Raw genomic sequence first — 16,273 nt, forward strand, 5'->3', positions numbered from 1 at the left:
ACTAACTTCCTTAAGTGAGTATCTTTAAGTGCCAAATGTACCTAATTATCAGCTTTAAAAAATGTTTTACATCTTAAAATACAATATTCTGTTTATCCTAGATTGTCTGGGGAACATCTAGTACATTAAAAGGTTTTTGTAGAGCTTCTTAGTGATTTAACTGATATCATCATGCCTGCTAGCAATTTTGCAACATTCTGAAAACACTTTCCATAAATCAAAGCCTTAGCAGCAGGAATAAGCAGATGGCAGGAGACCATATTAAAGAATGTATCAATTATTTTTATTAATGGGATGCTACTGGATCATGATGTATCATAATAGACTAAATGTTTAGCTGTTGTGAAGTATTTTGTCTGTTAGGTATCTCAGATGTTCTTACTGGATGTTACTAGATTGCCTTTTGGTGGCATTTTTGAGGGTCTGGACAGGGAAGTTTCACAAGGGACATGAAAAAGATGTTTTCATTTCAGTCCTTTAATTATATTCATACAATAAACATAAAATGCCCGCAAGTATAAAATGTAATTGTAAAAAGATTGCATATATAGTGCGTAATAAAGTACATTCTGTCTGCATACAATGACTTAGAAAACAAGATACTATATGGTTAACAATGAAAAATAGCAATTATTATAAAAATATTCTACAGTCTCATAATAGCAATGTAAATGCCTTTACTTACTTATCTAAGAGACTTAACATAATTTTAAATTACAATAATTTTACATCTTCCATTTATATATACAGTTCTATTAAATTCAGAAAGCATTATAATATCAATGTTCTTATTAAGATTAAGCAACTGAATTATATTTCATTATTTTATTATATAAAGCAACTGTGTTTCTGTTTGTTAAAACTGTTTGCACTTACTGTACCTTTTCATACTATCATGCTGTGCACAATGAAATAATTTAGTTTTATTTTCTTAGTATAGCATCTATATCCATGTCATGAATTAAACAGGATGTTAATATTTCAACTCCCTTTCCTTTTGTGTAATTATCAGTCTGCTGTTTTGTGGATTCTGTAGGAATCTGTCCACCAGCTTTGAACAGCTGTTACTGAAAACAAGTAATACCTTCTCATTTAATACATCTTGACAAAAATAGCCAGCTCTTCTACCCCCTGCCCTGCTTGAGGCCCAGATCTGCAAGACTTCAAGTTCTTTTCTAGGCCCAGAGCCAGAGGCATATTATGCATCTCTTTCATGAGATTTCACTAAACAGATCTCTGCTGGAAATAACTAAAAGTTTTATTTTTCTTGCACCACAACTCTGCCCAATATAACTTGCATGGACAGCAAAGAAATTCTGCCAGACAGAAAATGTCAGGATCTGGCCCTGTAGTTATGAAATCCCTTTCCTCTGCAGAAGTTGGTGGGACTGGGCTTGGCTCTGCCCTAGGAGTCCTCCCAGGTTCACAGCATGGTTTCCAAGCCTGTGGTGGAGAGGGAGTGTTTAATTCAGAAAGTCTGGGATGTGACTACCAGCACATGCACCTCCTAGATACCTTCAGCAGCATCTCTTAATTCCCAGAATGTCCTAGTCTCGTTTTGCAGTCTGTACCACCATTTAATTTCGAGGGTGAGCCTTTAATCCAGGTTATAATTATTAGTTGAAATACTAATTATGGTGACTTCCTCCTAGAGAAAAATGCAATTTTGGTGAAATGCCATTGCCATGGTAAACACCTAGGAGGGTTGATGTATTTATTGTTTTGGGCAAGGGAGCTGGGGGTTTTGTGTGCAGGACAACAGCCTGAATGTGTTTAATGATAGATGCAGTACAGTGCCTTGCAAAATGAGCATTGACCATCTTAAGTTTCGCATGCAAGAACAGAGAGAAAAATTCTGGTGCCTTAGACTGAAGCAATTGTCAGAAGAATGAAAATCAACTTTAAAAAATTTAATGGATGCACTATAATGTTTTTTTAGAACAGTGCTTATAAAAGTGATGAAATTCAGGATGTTATTTAAAGTCAGTATAGTTCAGAAGTATGGTCTAACTCACATGTAAAAGTTCAATGGGAAAATCATGTAATACATTCATATTTAATTTCTTTTTCTCCATTATGAGCAATCCACACTGGTGTATTTAAAACTAATGTAGTAGAAAATGCAGTACAAGGACAAATGGCATTTGATATTAACCAAATAACCCTTCCTTTCATCTGCTGAAATGGACAATACTCATACTAGACTAGACATAATATGGGCATAAAGGTTACTTTTAATTCATCATGTTTTATATTCAGATGTCAATATTAGCAATTGTCTTTGACAAAACTATGACAAAGTGCTTCCTCTTTTAATTAACCCAATTAAAATGGCAGTCACTCCTATATCCTGTTATCTTTGGTTAATACTTGTTTGTCTTTCTGATATGCTACAAAAACAAAACAAAGAAAAAGTGCAAAAAAAACAGAAAAAAACAAAAAACAAAAACAAAACAAAAAAAAACCTCACCCCAAAATAAAAAAGCTAAACCAAACCAAACAAACAAATAAGAAGACAAACAAAAACACCAAACCAAAACAAAAGAAAATTACCAGAACACATCTGTTTTCTGTTTTTTTATCTATGAAGTGTGAGTGTATCAAAGCCTCTTCTAATGGTCGGGTCTGTGCTTACACGTCACCTTACATCCAAGTAGTTTGCACAAACTCATAGAAAACTTTGAGATTCCTAAAATTATAAATGTTCTTGTGAAATTGGAAACACCATCATCTTTCATGGCCATCTGTGATTTATCATCCAGCTGCTGATTTTCCAATTATGAAACTCTTGTGACACTGCCAGGGTTGGTCAGGCATGTGCTATGGCCTGGCAGGAGCACAAAGCTCACAAGGACTGCTAGGAGGAGCCAGGTACCAATAACAAAAGAGGCAATGGTAAGAAGCAATTGCTCTGGTTTTGGATAGTATGTTTTTAAAAACTTAAAATGTTCATGCAAAAAGTAATCCCCTGATCTCTTACTATTTCCAAACCTGTGACACTTCTGAAGTGAGACAGGCTCAGTGACAGCAGAATGAATACACATTTTTGAAACATATTTTGAATCATTACAGAACTCCTGTGGTGGTTTCAGCTGGGGTAGAGTTAATTTTCTTCACAGTGGCTAGTGTGGGGCTGTATTTTGGATTTGTGCTGGACAGATATGGTTTTGTTGGTGCTGAGCAGGGGTTACACAGAGCCAAGGCCTTTTCTGCTTTTCATACTGACACACTGGCAAGGAAGCTGGGGGTGCATGGGGGGTTGGGAGGAGACACAGCCAGGACAGGCGACCCCAACTGACCAAGGGATATTGCACACCATATCAAATCATGCTCAGTATATAAAGTGGGGAGGAGAAGAAAGGGGGGATGTTTGGAGTGATGGCATTTGACATCCCAAGTCACCATTACGTGTGATGGGGCTCTACTCTCCTGGAGATGATGGAACACCTGCCTGCCCATAGGAAGCAGTGACCTAATTCCTTGTTTTGCCTCACTTGTGTGCATGGCTTTTGCTTTTCCTATTAAACTGTCTTTACCTCAACCCAAGAGCCTTCCAGATTTTGTCCTTCCAATTCTCTCTCCGGTCACTCTGGCCAGGCAGTGACTGAGTGGCTGCTTGAGGCTTGGTTGCCACCTGGGGTTAATCCATAACTACTCCCTAATGTGATCTTTTGGCTTTGATTGAGGAAGAGCTATGAAGAACTTGTTCCAGTTTATTTTCCTATGTTTTAATATTACAACTGGAATGATTGCACTTAATGTTCTTTAGGAGTGTACATCACTCTCCAGACTTTCACTATGTATAGAAGTGAGTTTTCTGGATGCCCTCTCAAAGTAAGCTGGTTATGAGAGGTAGTGCATCACATCAGTTTCTGAGTATTGCCTTCAGTTTGACAAGTCTTCCTTTCAAGCTTTTCTGCAGGGAGTCCAAAGGCAAATATGAAATTAAATTCTTGTTGTTTAGAGTTCATGCAATGGGAATCTTGTAATTTCCCTCTGCTTCCAAATGGATCAAAAGCACATGTACAGATAGAGTCCCTTTGCAAAAACCTCATTGTGCTGCCAAAGGACACTGAAAGTGTCATCCAGCAGCCCAGTATTGTATCTGAAATCCAATTTCTTCCATATAAAAAAGGACACAGTTTGAATATTCTTGGAATAAATAGCTGACATAGCACTGTCACAAGTAGTGCTTGTTTTAAATTGTGCTAAGTGTAACGTGGAGTGTCTGCGCTGTCTTGTATATCCACACAGTCTTTCTGCTGCAATGCTGTGTCTTTTTCTGTCTGAGTTCATTTGAATCACTGTCATTGTGTTAGTTTCCATTTTTCTTCTGTGTCCTTAAAATAGATACTTAAAATATGTTCTTTTCCTACAAATGAAATTAAAAAAACCTAAAGCCATTCCATAGAAAGCTTAATGGATTTTCTCCTTTTAAAGAGAAGCCCACACAGTTTAAACTTCATGCTTCTCTGAAAGCATTACAATCTGATGTTTTTAGATTTTAAAACCTGTAACATCTCTACAGTTCCCAGCTTAAATAGTTCTCTGTTGCTTCACATTTTGTAGAATTTTTGTTATAAAAAATAAAGAAATTAGCAAATTACTAAATCTCATATTTGTAGCAGAGAAACGTGTGAGCAGATTGAAAAGAGTTTGAATACAGTTTTGCAACATAGGTATTCCTTTAGGGGTAACCATTTTCATAGTACTGATAAAAGTCATGAAGTGATAGTAAAAATATTCCCAGTGAAGAGAGATTTACGCAAATGTTGGCTGTGAACAGAGGGTGAATTTGGGGCAGAGTGATATGGGTTCATGTCCATCTTATTTTCTTCTGAAGTGAGGGCTGATTGAAATCCTTGTCATATAGTAATTGATTTTTACAGTGTCTCTCCTTATAGGTATTTAAAATAAGAGCAAACACCACGCTTACGCTTAACTAAGTCTTTTAACAAGTGTTTCGAGAAGTATGAGACCCTTTCTGCTTTTATAAATCATCTCCATCATCTGTGCTAAAGCTGCTTCTCCTGCTGCTCTCTTTTGATGCAGCTGGAGATGTGGAGGACAAGAGTGGGTCTGTTCCAAATGGTGACACTGTGTCGTCCAATAAAATTTCCTCTAGTCGTTGTTCTTCTTTTAAAGCTGCGCTGAAGGACAAATCCGTGAAGTGAGAAAGGGGATCAGAAAAGGCTGTAGATCCATCGCAGACATCAGAATTTTGTCCATGTACCAGAGGCATTTGTTGAGAGTAGTCTACAGAGTTCTCCTCTGGATAAGACTGTTGCTTGATGACTTGTGCAGCTAAATCGACAGCACTGAGCGAAGACATGACTGGAAGGCCGTGTGCACGTGCCTGGATCTCCAATTCCTAACATTTCAAACAAAAATAATTAGACAACAATTTTAAAAGAGAAAAGAGTCTCTTCAGAACAATTGCAGAAAGTATACAAATCATGCATGAAAATTTATTATACCTGTTGCCTAGTTGTGAGATTAAATTTTAAAATACTAATTTTTTTATCGAAGAAAATTTGCCAAGTGCTTTTATATTTCTTTTTGTCATTAAGCAACTATTCTAGAGCAGAAGAGGTAGGACAGCCTCTCTAAAACCATTGCACACTGAATCCAATGAAGGTAGCAGCAAAATGTTGCAGCTTGATAGTTCATTATAAAACTGTTGTTTAGAGAAAAAAAATATTCTTTACTTGATAATGCTTATATTATACAGATATATAAGTAAATCAACATATGTAAGATGATTGGTTTTATGTCTATCTACCTATCTACCCATCCCATTTCCATAGGTGATTCTATATTAGAATCTTGCTTTTTAAGCCATGAAGGGCTATATTCTACCTCTTAGTGTAAAAAGAAGATATCACATAAAATAGTCTTACAGGGAAGAGTAATGCATTAAATAGTTTGAAAGGGAAAATTAAAATACTGAAGGGAACTTTGTGACCAGTATTGATTTTTGGCTGCAGGAATATGCTTATTTCTTTTTTTTTTTTTGTCTTTGTTTCTAACACATGCATAATGGAACTGTTTGTACAAATACTTTATTACTTTTCCACTAGTTACTTTATGCAAAGTATAATTATCAAAGAAATTTCCTAGAAATCTAAAGAATACCCCCTCCCCAATATACACAGAAATACAAAGGCAAAGTCAATTTATTTTTAATAAACGTAATTTGAGGAAAAATTATATAGATTAATAAAATTTAATGGGGGATAAGTACTGAGAAAGCTTTGTAGTTCATGGCAACGCTTATACAAACCTGAATTCGGAGCAGAAGTCTTCTGTTAGCATGCTCTAATTTCTTCTGCCTGTGTTCTAATTCTCTGGCTCTCTGTTGTTCTTTTTGTAGCCACTTGATGTACTCCACCGATGCTTTTAAAATAGTTCCTTTGTTCCAGCGCATATCACTGCAGAATGTAGAGATAACCTTTTCACAATTGTGCATGTCAGCAGAATTCATAAGAACTTACAAAATCTTTTACATTAATATGAAATAATGATTTACATGACTATTATTCACTCTTAGATATTATTGCTTCTGAATGGAAATTTTAATAGAATAGTTAAGAAGCCCTTATATAGTAAAATTAATCCCAGAATGAAAATAAGTGTCAAAAGAAAGTAATAAAGTGACTTTTTGTGGGAGAGCTAAATGCAATATCATGATTCTACCATTACAGTTTTTATATTTTTAGTGAAAATTGCTTTTATTATTAACTCTGAGATTAAAATCTATGTGCAGTATTTCTGCATTAATGAACTAGGAAATATACATTACTGAGGACTTAAGCCTAAATTTTTAAAGATCATTTTGAATATACTACTTCTTTTACCTGACTCTACTAATGAGGTTGCTTTTATGCTTGTAGAGAAAAAATGATCTGTGCTGAATGCCACTCCTCATTGATGACAGACCAGAAAAATCACACTTTCATAACCCTAATGACTAGGGAATGACAAAAATCATGTCCAAAAATCTTGAAACAATTTAAAACACAAGTTAAAATCTATAGCTACATGCAGACCCCAACTCAAAATAAAAGCTTTGTAAAACAATTAGATTGAATCTGTGCATCATTCAGGAAATCATGGCTTGAGTTCCACCTTACAAGCAGCCTCACTAGCAACAGAACACTTGTTCAAATTAAACTGTCCAAGACTTTCATGTAACCATTTATCAATCATACATTCCTTTAAGTAAGGTCTTGGAACAATAATGAATTTTGCTAAAAATTTTTAATTTCTATTAATTTCAGTATTTTACGATACACAATGGGTTCACTGCATTAAATATACAGTTAAATGGGCTCTATCCAAACTATCTACTTCACTGCAAGTTGCTTCGGCTGAGCAGAAGGTTGGTCAAGCTTCTGGTCCCAAACCAACACAAAGCTGTTTTAAGAGCAAGTAAGAATCTGATGTTGGGAGGGACAAGCATTTTTTCAATACCTCTTCCAAAGACATATATTTACATGCTGTCATTTATGGAGAAAAAAAATATGCCCAGCTATTATCACTTTCCCTTATTCATAAAATCATAGAATATGCTGAGTTGGAAAGCACCCACCATCCAACTCCTGGCCTTACACAGGACACTCCAAGTCACACCATGTGCCTGAGAGCACTGTCCAAACACTAGAACTCTGCCAGGCATGGAGCTATAACCACTTCCCTGGAGAACCTGTTTCCAGTGCTCAGCTACCCACTGGGTGAAAACCTTTTCCTGATTTCCAACCTAACCCTTCCCTGACTCAGCCTCATGTCATTTTCTTGAGTCCCATCACTGGTCACAAGAGTGAAGAGATCAGTGCCTGCCGCTGCACTTCCCCTCATGAGGCTGAGCACCTTTAGAAATTTCTGCAGTTATTTATCTCCTGAAGGTACAGTGCAAAAGCCAGGCAGGTACAGGATTTAGGGACCCAGACCACCCAGATTCTCCAGATGCTTTACTGTGGACAAAACTTTATGGAGCTGGTAACTTTAAAACACTAAGAAGCAAAGGCAAAATTAGTTGTGATAAAGCATCACAGTGTTTAACCATGCCACAGAATTCAGATAATTTTCTAGAGATTTGGGAGTAAAATTTTTTTGGGTGATCCAAGAGTGCTCAAATTCAAATGTCAGTTATTTCTGGACAACACACAAACTGTGAGGCTCCTGAATACAGGGACCTCACCTCCTCTCAGTGCTGCAGGCCAGAAATGCACTGCTTTTGGGATTAAAGGTTGAGGAGTTTGGAGAGAAAATAATTGTTGTCTACAACCCTACTGTCTTGGGTTCGTATTCTGATTTAGATATTATTGCCTGGTCAAAAGGCTAGAGCAGAGGTGGGACTGGTAGCAAGAGCAGCATACACCTCTCCCATGATGATGGCTGAATCATCTCTTGGCAGTGCCTCTGCCTTCTCCTTCCTGTCCCTGTACCTCTTGAGCAGGTGGAAGGACAGAATTTCTTGCCAGCATCCCATAGGCACCCTCCTAGGAGAGGACATTCTCCTCTCAAATGGCTACCTATGTTCAAACTGTAAAGGTTAGGGAAGCTTTTAGCATGCATATTGTCTGGACAATCTTTCACTGCCATCACCATGTCACAGTTTCATTTCCACCACACCTTTTTAGAAAGTTAGGTAAAAATACTGAGAGTTCTCTGTTTATGACTAAATTGCAGTGGAGTTTGAAAGGCAGTCAAGTGTCTGTCTATCTATGCCAGACCACTCATGAATAAAGAAGCTAAATGAAATAAATAAAGTTAGCAGGACAAGAACTTTTCAAACAGGGATTCTCCACTCCCATCTCAGATATGAGCTATATATGCTATATGAAGAAACACAATCTGCCTTGATGAGGAGGTTAGTCTCTAATAAGTGCTAAAAACAAAACTAAGACAGGTTTGAACTGATGGTCCAAACCTAAAGATATAGTACTATGAAATTAGGAATAAACCCCTTGCTGGAAAAATGGAAATAATTGAGGAAATGTAACAGCAGCAGAAAAGTTTGAATATATCACATATTTAGAAAATATTTCATAGTATTTTAACAAAAAAAATTCATTAATTCAAAATAAGACAAAATTATGTTTGGTTGATTTTTCTGATTGACATATGAATAAGTCAAATATTCATGATTCTATTTGGAATATTTCTTGAGGAAATTCATTTGTGTTACACTTCATATAATCTTGTGATATGGCTTACTTTTAGTTCATGTTTCCCTGATAGTTTTGGTTTTTATTTCTATGCCAATGTTTTTTCATAATTTTGAATAAATCTTCACTGAAAGATTAATGCCTGGATTCAAACTGCCAGAGAGATGGACCTGGTCAGCTTTTGCATGAGATACATATGGATAGTTATCTGTTGTGGTAATATTTACAGATCTGAGAGGAAAAACTGTAAAGAAGAGCTAGGAAAAAAATGCAGAGGTCATTATTGTTATTTAAGAGACTGTTCTTTAACCTGTGTACACATGTGTATGTGTCTGTGCATGTGTGTGTACCCCACATATGGTTCTACATCACTTCTCATATGTACATACACTGGTTAAATGAAGAATATTCTTATTAAATGAAGAATATTGAAGTTGAACCTTCCAGTGTTTGAAGGCAACATAGCAAAGGAACAGCTGATCACCTTAGAAGTCAACATGTATTTCACTTTGTGTCTCTCTTTACCAGGACCTAAGGAAAATCCTGAAGGTGTCTGTGCTGATTCTGCATCACAGGCACTCTTCACTCATTGCAGCCCAGAGACAGCAGTCACAGGACATTGCTGCAGAGCAGCAGAGGCTCTGTGCAGATGTGCAGGGCTGGAAGAGCAACAATGCAACTGGTGAAGATGAAGGTAAATTTGGGCTGGTAAAGGTAGAGGTATGCAGGAGATTCCTGCATACCAATAGTCTGAAGTGCATCTAGCTCTACATAGTAGGCAGCCAAGCAGATTCATCTATGATGGGAAGAAAAAACAACATTTGAAAATGGATTAACTCAAAGAACAAGAAGTGCATAAAAGGAATTCAGAAATTCTCTGATCAGTTATTTGGTTTCTGTTATTTCTCTGAAAACAATGAATTCTGAATTGGATGTAAATAAAACTGCCTGAAAAGTCATAAAAATGTCACTAGGAAATTGTAGTTTTTGCTTTTTAGAGATTTGTAGGTTACACTTAGAAATAAAAACTGAAATGGAAAGCCCTACAAAGACATTTTTAGAAATTGAGGAATCACTAGCAGTTGTTACTAATTTAATTGGAAGTTTCTGTATGAAAACAGACAAAATACTTGCATTCTTAACTGTTTTGATTCGAAAAACTTAGCTATAGACACACCAATCTTCAGATATGGCAGGAATTATTTTCTTCATTTTGATCTTTCAGTTCTATTTATTTGCTTTGGTCTGGGTTTTTTTTTTTTTTTTTTTTTGGTTTTTTGGTGGTTTTTTGTTGTTATTGTTTTGGCATTTGTTTTCTTAGTCATTATTTTTATTAAATGCATGCATGGCACCATCCTGTAAATTCTGAAATACATGGGAAATTTTACATTCAAGCCAAGTCATTTGAGAGCAGTAAGATATTTTGCCAGTTCGGTCATCAGAAATGGCCTCTGCAAAGGAGGATTGCTTCTTTGTTCCTGTGTGTCCGTGTGGTAGAGTAATTTGAAGTTTCTAGCAATCCACAGATATGTTAGTGAGTTTAATTAACAGAGGCCAATAAAAATAATAACATGTTAATGGAAAATTTAAAAAAAAATTAAAAAACACATTATGTTTTATTAGTTTCTGACTCCTGTCCCCTCTTAACTTTATCATCTGAATCTCTCTACAAAACTCAAATGCCCAGAACAAAACATGTAACTCTCATCAAGTAGAGTTTCCTATATTGGATAGACAAAACATGGAAAAGAGACTGATCTTCAGCTCATTTCCATTAATTTAACTTTGTTGAAGTCAAAGGAGCTTCACTAGTTTACAGAAGTTGAACTCCTGTAAGAAGGATGGAAGGATGGGAGCACGTGGTCATCTAAGATTAGAACTAATTAGTAAAAGCAGTGTTTGAGAGAGTGTGATAGTTACAGAGTTTGCCTGACACAGGCCAGTTACTAATAACAAATACATTTGCAAAGCTGAAACTGTTTGCAGAACATTTCTCTCCCTGTTTCTGAGAAATCAGCTTTAAACTAAAGAAATTTGCTCAAAGAAGTACTTGGAAGGACTTTGTACTTGTTTTGAGGACTTGCACAATTGCAAAGTGTTTTATTCTGAAAGAGGCAGCAAGTTTCCACTTTATAACACCTGAGTGTACACAAGCTTTTCCTTTGCAAGGAATGTGTCTGTGCTGGCTGCTAGAGGGTCTGTCCACAGACAGCACAGAGGTCAGGCACTGGTAGATGCAGAGAGCAGAAAGGAAAGAGTGAGAGCAACCCACTGCTTCTGCCCAAATCCTCAGCAGTTCTCTCAACATTCCAGCTCCACAACATTAATAGAATTCTTTTTTCTCATTTAGCTTTCTGGGAATTAAAGTCCAACTACCATTAAACTGTTCTTGTGTAGGCATGGGCAGACTCCATCACAATAAGGAATCCTGTTAACCACCTAAAAGGTGGATTCTGAAAGGTTGAATACAAATAGAAAGGCAGGTATAATTAAAGGAGCGGGTTATGAGTTTTTCAGCAAAATATGACTGAGTATTTCTGGCATTTTTAAATTCTATTTTTGAATTTTGTTCTTTAAAACCGATTTGCATTTCTGAATCATCTAGCACTTGGATATCTAAGCATTGAAAGTTAAACAAAAGAGTCATAGTTCTTTGTAACTTACACTTATCTTCATTTTCTAATGCTGATGAAGTGAACTTAAAACACCCATTCATTTATGCAATGTAATCCACACTTTTCATCATTAAATTAAGAAAAAAAGAAAAAAAGTGCAAAGAATAGGGGTTTAATCCAGTCAAAAGAAAGTCCCTGCAGAAGCTCTGCAGGAGCCAAACAAGCTCACTACATAACCAACAAAACAAAAGTGAAATAAAAATCCCACACAGCACTTCTAAGAAAAATAAATCACAAAAGGTTTCCAAATGGCATAAAAAAATGTCCTTTTCTGTTTCTGATTCTGAATGTAATCTTCTTGAAGCAAGCCATCTGGGACAGGCATGCTAACCACAGTGGCTTAGTTATAGTAGTATTTGCTCTTCAATGCAGAGGCTGATTTTCTTCACTGTCATTAGTCTAAGCATCAGTAAGCTTTCTCCTTTTACAACTAAGTTTCCACTTGAGGAAGAATCTTCTAAAATCAATATGAGGCAAAAATGCTATGTGTGATAAAATGTTACAGATAAAGTACTGTAAGCCATGATAAATCTCTTTCTTTCAAAGAAGAGGGGGCAGGCTGGGGGCACAGTAAGGTGTTATGAAGTAAAAAGCAAGAACTGAAAGAGAGATTAAGGATGCTGAGTTATGATTTGGCAAAACAAGACCATACCAAACGGTAATAATAATGTTGTTCTGCTCAGCCAATAAAACAACAGGTTCAAATTAATATATTTCTGCCTAAAAATACAAATACAAAAAAAAAAAAAAAAAACACAAAAAAAAAAAACAAAACCACTAGTTACATTCTTTGCATTAATTTATCCTTGCACTAAGCTATAGAAAAATTGTGTTGCAAACTGGTTTTTCAGAAGCCCTGCAGGTTTTGATGCCTTTTTTTTTCTTAGCACCAACTTAAAAGCTTTTCAGTAGGTCTGCTTTCCAAAGGAGTACTGATTATCAGCTTTTGAAGAAAGCAGCCTTCAGAATGTGAGATGCTTGAGTTCACTTTGTGCTTTTGTAAACATAAACCACTCTGGGTCTGGTCACACTGCTGAACTCAGTCACGGGTTTGCAAACTAAAACAAGATAAGGCAATCATTTCAGAATCTATACCTGAAACTTTTTCATCAGGCAACAACACCAAAAACTGAGGGTGAAGTCCATCATCCACTTACTGAAGCAAAACTGCAGGTCAAGGTAAATCATTTTAAGAAAAGCTTAAATGATTACTCTAGGTATTAATGTTTTGATTAAGTTCACAAAGTCAACCTGAATCCAGACCAATACATGTAGGTGAAACACCTTTATAGGCAATCAAAAAGTGCAACTGCAATTTGTACCCCATGCCCATCTCTAATTGCAGTATTACCAGTTTCTATTTTTGCTTTATAGCTGCAAACCAACAGTGCCATCCACTGTTTTTCTGAGAAATCTTTCAATTACTTGCCCAAATGGTATTGAATACTGAAAGATGCACCGGCAAAATTAAAACACTTCTATCAGTTTCTGTTTCAATGGATCACCAAAACTTTATTTAGGTAGTTCAAGAGCTTTTTAATTCAGTTTTAACACCTAATTCCATATTAATAACAAAAAAACATGCCCATTTATCCAATCTTTGGTGGATGCTACAGAAGGCTCTGAGTTTGTGAATTCTCTAAAATGGATGGAGTATGTTAACTTTCTCTCTGGTGGCTTCACTTCAAATAAAACCAACCTTCTACTTGTGTAAGCCTCACACAGTTTTGTATTGTTGCAGAAATCCTTAATGTAATCAAAAGTTTCTTAGTCCTAAGGTTAAAAAAGCTGAAATATCAATAGATGTTTTCATTTGAAGTATCATGCACATCTGTATTGACATGCAAATGACAAAGACAAAATCTGTATAATCAATTTTATGCAAGTTACAATCATGATGCTGCATTGTCTTAAGTCTTCCCTGAGTGACAAGAGAAATCTAAGGCTAAAGTTCTGCATTAAAAATCACTCTGAATTGCTATTGTTAATCCTGCAATGGGCTTTTCTCCAAGGCAGCTTTTTTCCTGTTGATGACAAATATAAGCTTTAAGGGAATGCACATATAGTTCAAGCAATATGCATTTTGTGTTTCTGTAAGTATATGCATTAGTATAAAATGATATTATTATAGCAATTATAGCAATTATTACTTTTATCCTTGCATTTTAGGACTGGTGCTTTCCCTGCAATGAGTTGAGGACTTTTGAAAAATGCTCAGTCTACAGACTCTTAAATTGATTTTTTTTTTCTCTCTTAGTCTGAGGGCAGACAGTGACAACATAAATTTTGTGTTATCCCACTAGAGGGCCATGGCAAGAGCTGAAAGCACCACTACTTCCTTCTCCAGAGACACCACACAATTGTGCTCAGGGACAGAGAGATGGACTTTCTGTTGGTTGACTTTGTTTGGTTTTTTGTTTGTTTGTTTGTTTTCCCTTTAAGTGGCAGTTTTTCTTAAACACCCTGAAATTTCTTTCACATTATTATGCTTCCACGTAAGTTTTTCAACAGGCACAAAAAAACCTGTCAAAGGTTTGTTACTTCAACAGCCTGATCTGAGCCAGTGACCTGGTATGGAAGATTTTGTATCCCATTTCTCAATCCTATAGCCAGTATTCACAACTGTCTCTTTTCTCCTGCATTAATACTATAAACATTATTATAGGAAAGACAGTTGAACTCACGGATCATTAGACTTGGGGATGAGTGTGCCAAGCTCCTTGATTCGGTAATTAATATTATACCTTCTTCTTCTCTCAACTGTTAAAAAGAAACATTTACTATTTTTACACTGAAATATTTTTGGAGTAATTACACATAAAACATTTTAATTAGTTAAAAACATGTTAGTCAATATTCAGAAAAAATCTTCCTCAAATAGCAGTCCCAACATGAGCTCCTACCTGTCTCTGACTTACTCTCAGGACAAATTCTATCATTAGTACCATCTGTATCTTACCTGAACTACAGGGCTTTCCTCCATTTAGAATTCAATTTCTAGAGAGTGAAATAGTCTCATATTGTCCAAATGTGACCTAACATTTCTTTTTTCCTGATATTTATATATTCTCTCTCCACCATGCTCCCACAGAACAGAGATTTCAGCTTAGTGGAGTCTTGCTGGTGACTCCAACAGGGATACAAGACAATTCACCCAGCAACTGATATTTTGGCAGAGCTCCTGTTACAAATCACAAGGTAACAGCTTCATTATCCCTTATTTACAATTATCAGCATTTAAACCGACAGAGAGTACATAACTACAGCTGTATCCCCTCACTGCAACAGAGCAAGATTATGTCCCAAAACCACTTCACACCTTTCCTTTGGTGATGGACAGCACAAAAAATATTTATGATCATTTTTAAAAAATAGAGAAAATGAAAAAAACCACCATGTTTGGAGATGTACACTTAAAGTCTAATGGCCTAATTTTGAATATAAACACAAAAAGCCCAGTAGAGCTAAGTTACAAGTGTTCAGCCAAGGGCATCCTAGTGGGTCTTCCAAGGCTGACTTCAATCTTCTCATAGTCATATGAGCATGTCACTTTCAGTCTCAGCCCCACCACCTGGATCACTTTTAGTCCTCTTCTTCCTGTATATAAAATGGTTTGCTTCCTGTCTGTGTGAGGCTCCTCAGTTTGTGCAGCAGTCAGTTATTTCCTCCCTAGCAGGCTCAAGCTCCAGGAACAACCTGAGTGTTATTATTTACTCTGATTATTTACTCTACCTTGGTGGGATGCATTATCTTGTCTTGTTTTCTATAGAAACAGGAATTTCACTTAACAAATTAAAGTATCTCAGTTTTTTTGGTGATGATTCACAAATTCAGAAGACAGGGTTATAATCCTCCTGAGTGTACTGCTCAGGGAGCCCCTGCATTGCATTTGAATGAATGTGCTGGATCTTGTAGGAGAGCCAAGTGTACAAAAACACAGAGCAACTGGAAAATTTAAAAGGTATATTTCAGTTGTGTTGGCAAAATAATGGCATGGCAAAGAAAATTGAAGAATTTGCTTTAACTATACTGCCCTATGGCATAATAGCTGTTGCTCTAATATTTACACTGTAGAAAACTCTGTAAGATATTCATCAAAAAGTAGTCAACTAAGCATTAGCTATAAAACAAGGCAATGAAAAGATATCCTTACAAGTGAACACTTGCATAACTCTTTTTTCTTTGTATTTTTGCATTTTTTTCCTGAAAAGAAACTTCCAGTGGTTGTGTCAATGAGTTAGAAAGGGAGATTTTTTTAAGCTTGGATACATGTTGCAATAGAACTTTCCTGATGTGCGCCTGTAACCTTTCCAGAGATATCCTGAGTTATCAGTAATATTTCAAAAATCAAATTATACATAAGCCAAATCAGAAAATTCTTTTTCAAACTGCATGCACAGGATTATAATATAACATTCTTTTTTTGGG

At 36.1% G+C, this 16,273-nt stretch overlaps 1 protein-coding gene across 1 annotated transcript in view; it reads right to left on the reverse strand.

The window, feature by feature from the left end:
- Nucleotides 1-465: 465 nt before the first annotated feature.
- TFEC (transcription factor EC) overlaps nt 466-16,273 on the reverse strand; it is a 65,230-nt gene continuing 49,422 nt past the window's right edge. The window contains exons 6-8 of the mRNA XM_077178965.1: nt 14,530-14,605; nt 6,284-6,431; nt 466-5,371 (exon numbers count right to left, since the gene is read on the reverse strand). Of these exons, the coding sequence (XP_077035080.1) occupies nt 4,991-5,371; nt 6,284-6,431; nt 14,530-14,605 (605 nt within the window). The 3' untranslated portion in view covers nt 466-4,990. The remainder of the gene's footprint in view (nt 5,372-6,283; nt 6,432-14,529; nt 14,606-16,273) is intronic.

Source organism: Agelaius phoeniceus, chromosome 5, assembly GCF_051311805.1.
Source record: "Agelaius phoeniceus isolate bAgePho1 chromosome 5, bAgePho1.hap1, whole genome shotgun sequence".
Taxonomy (NCBI): domain Eukaryota; kingdom Metazoa; phylum Chordata; class Aves; order Passeriformes; family Icteridae; genus Agelaius; species Agelaius phoeniceus.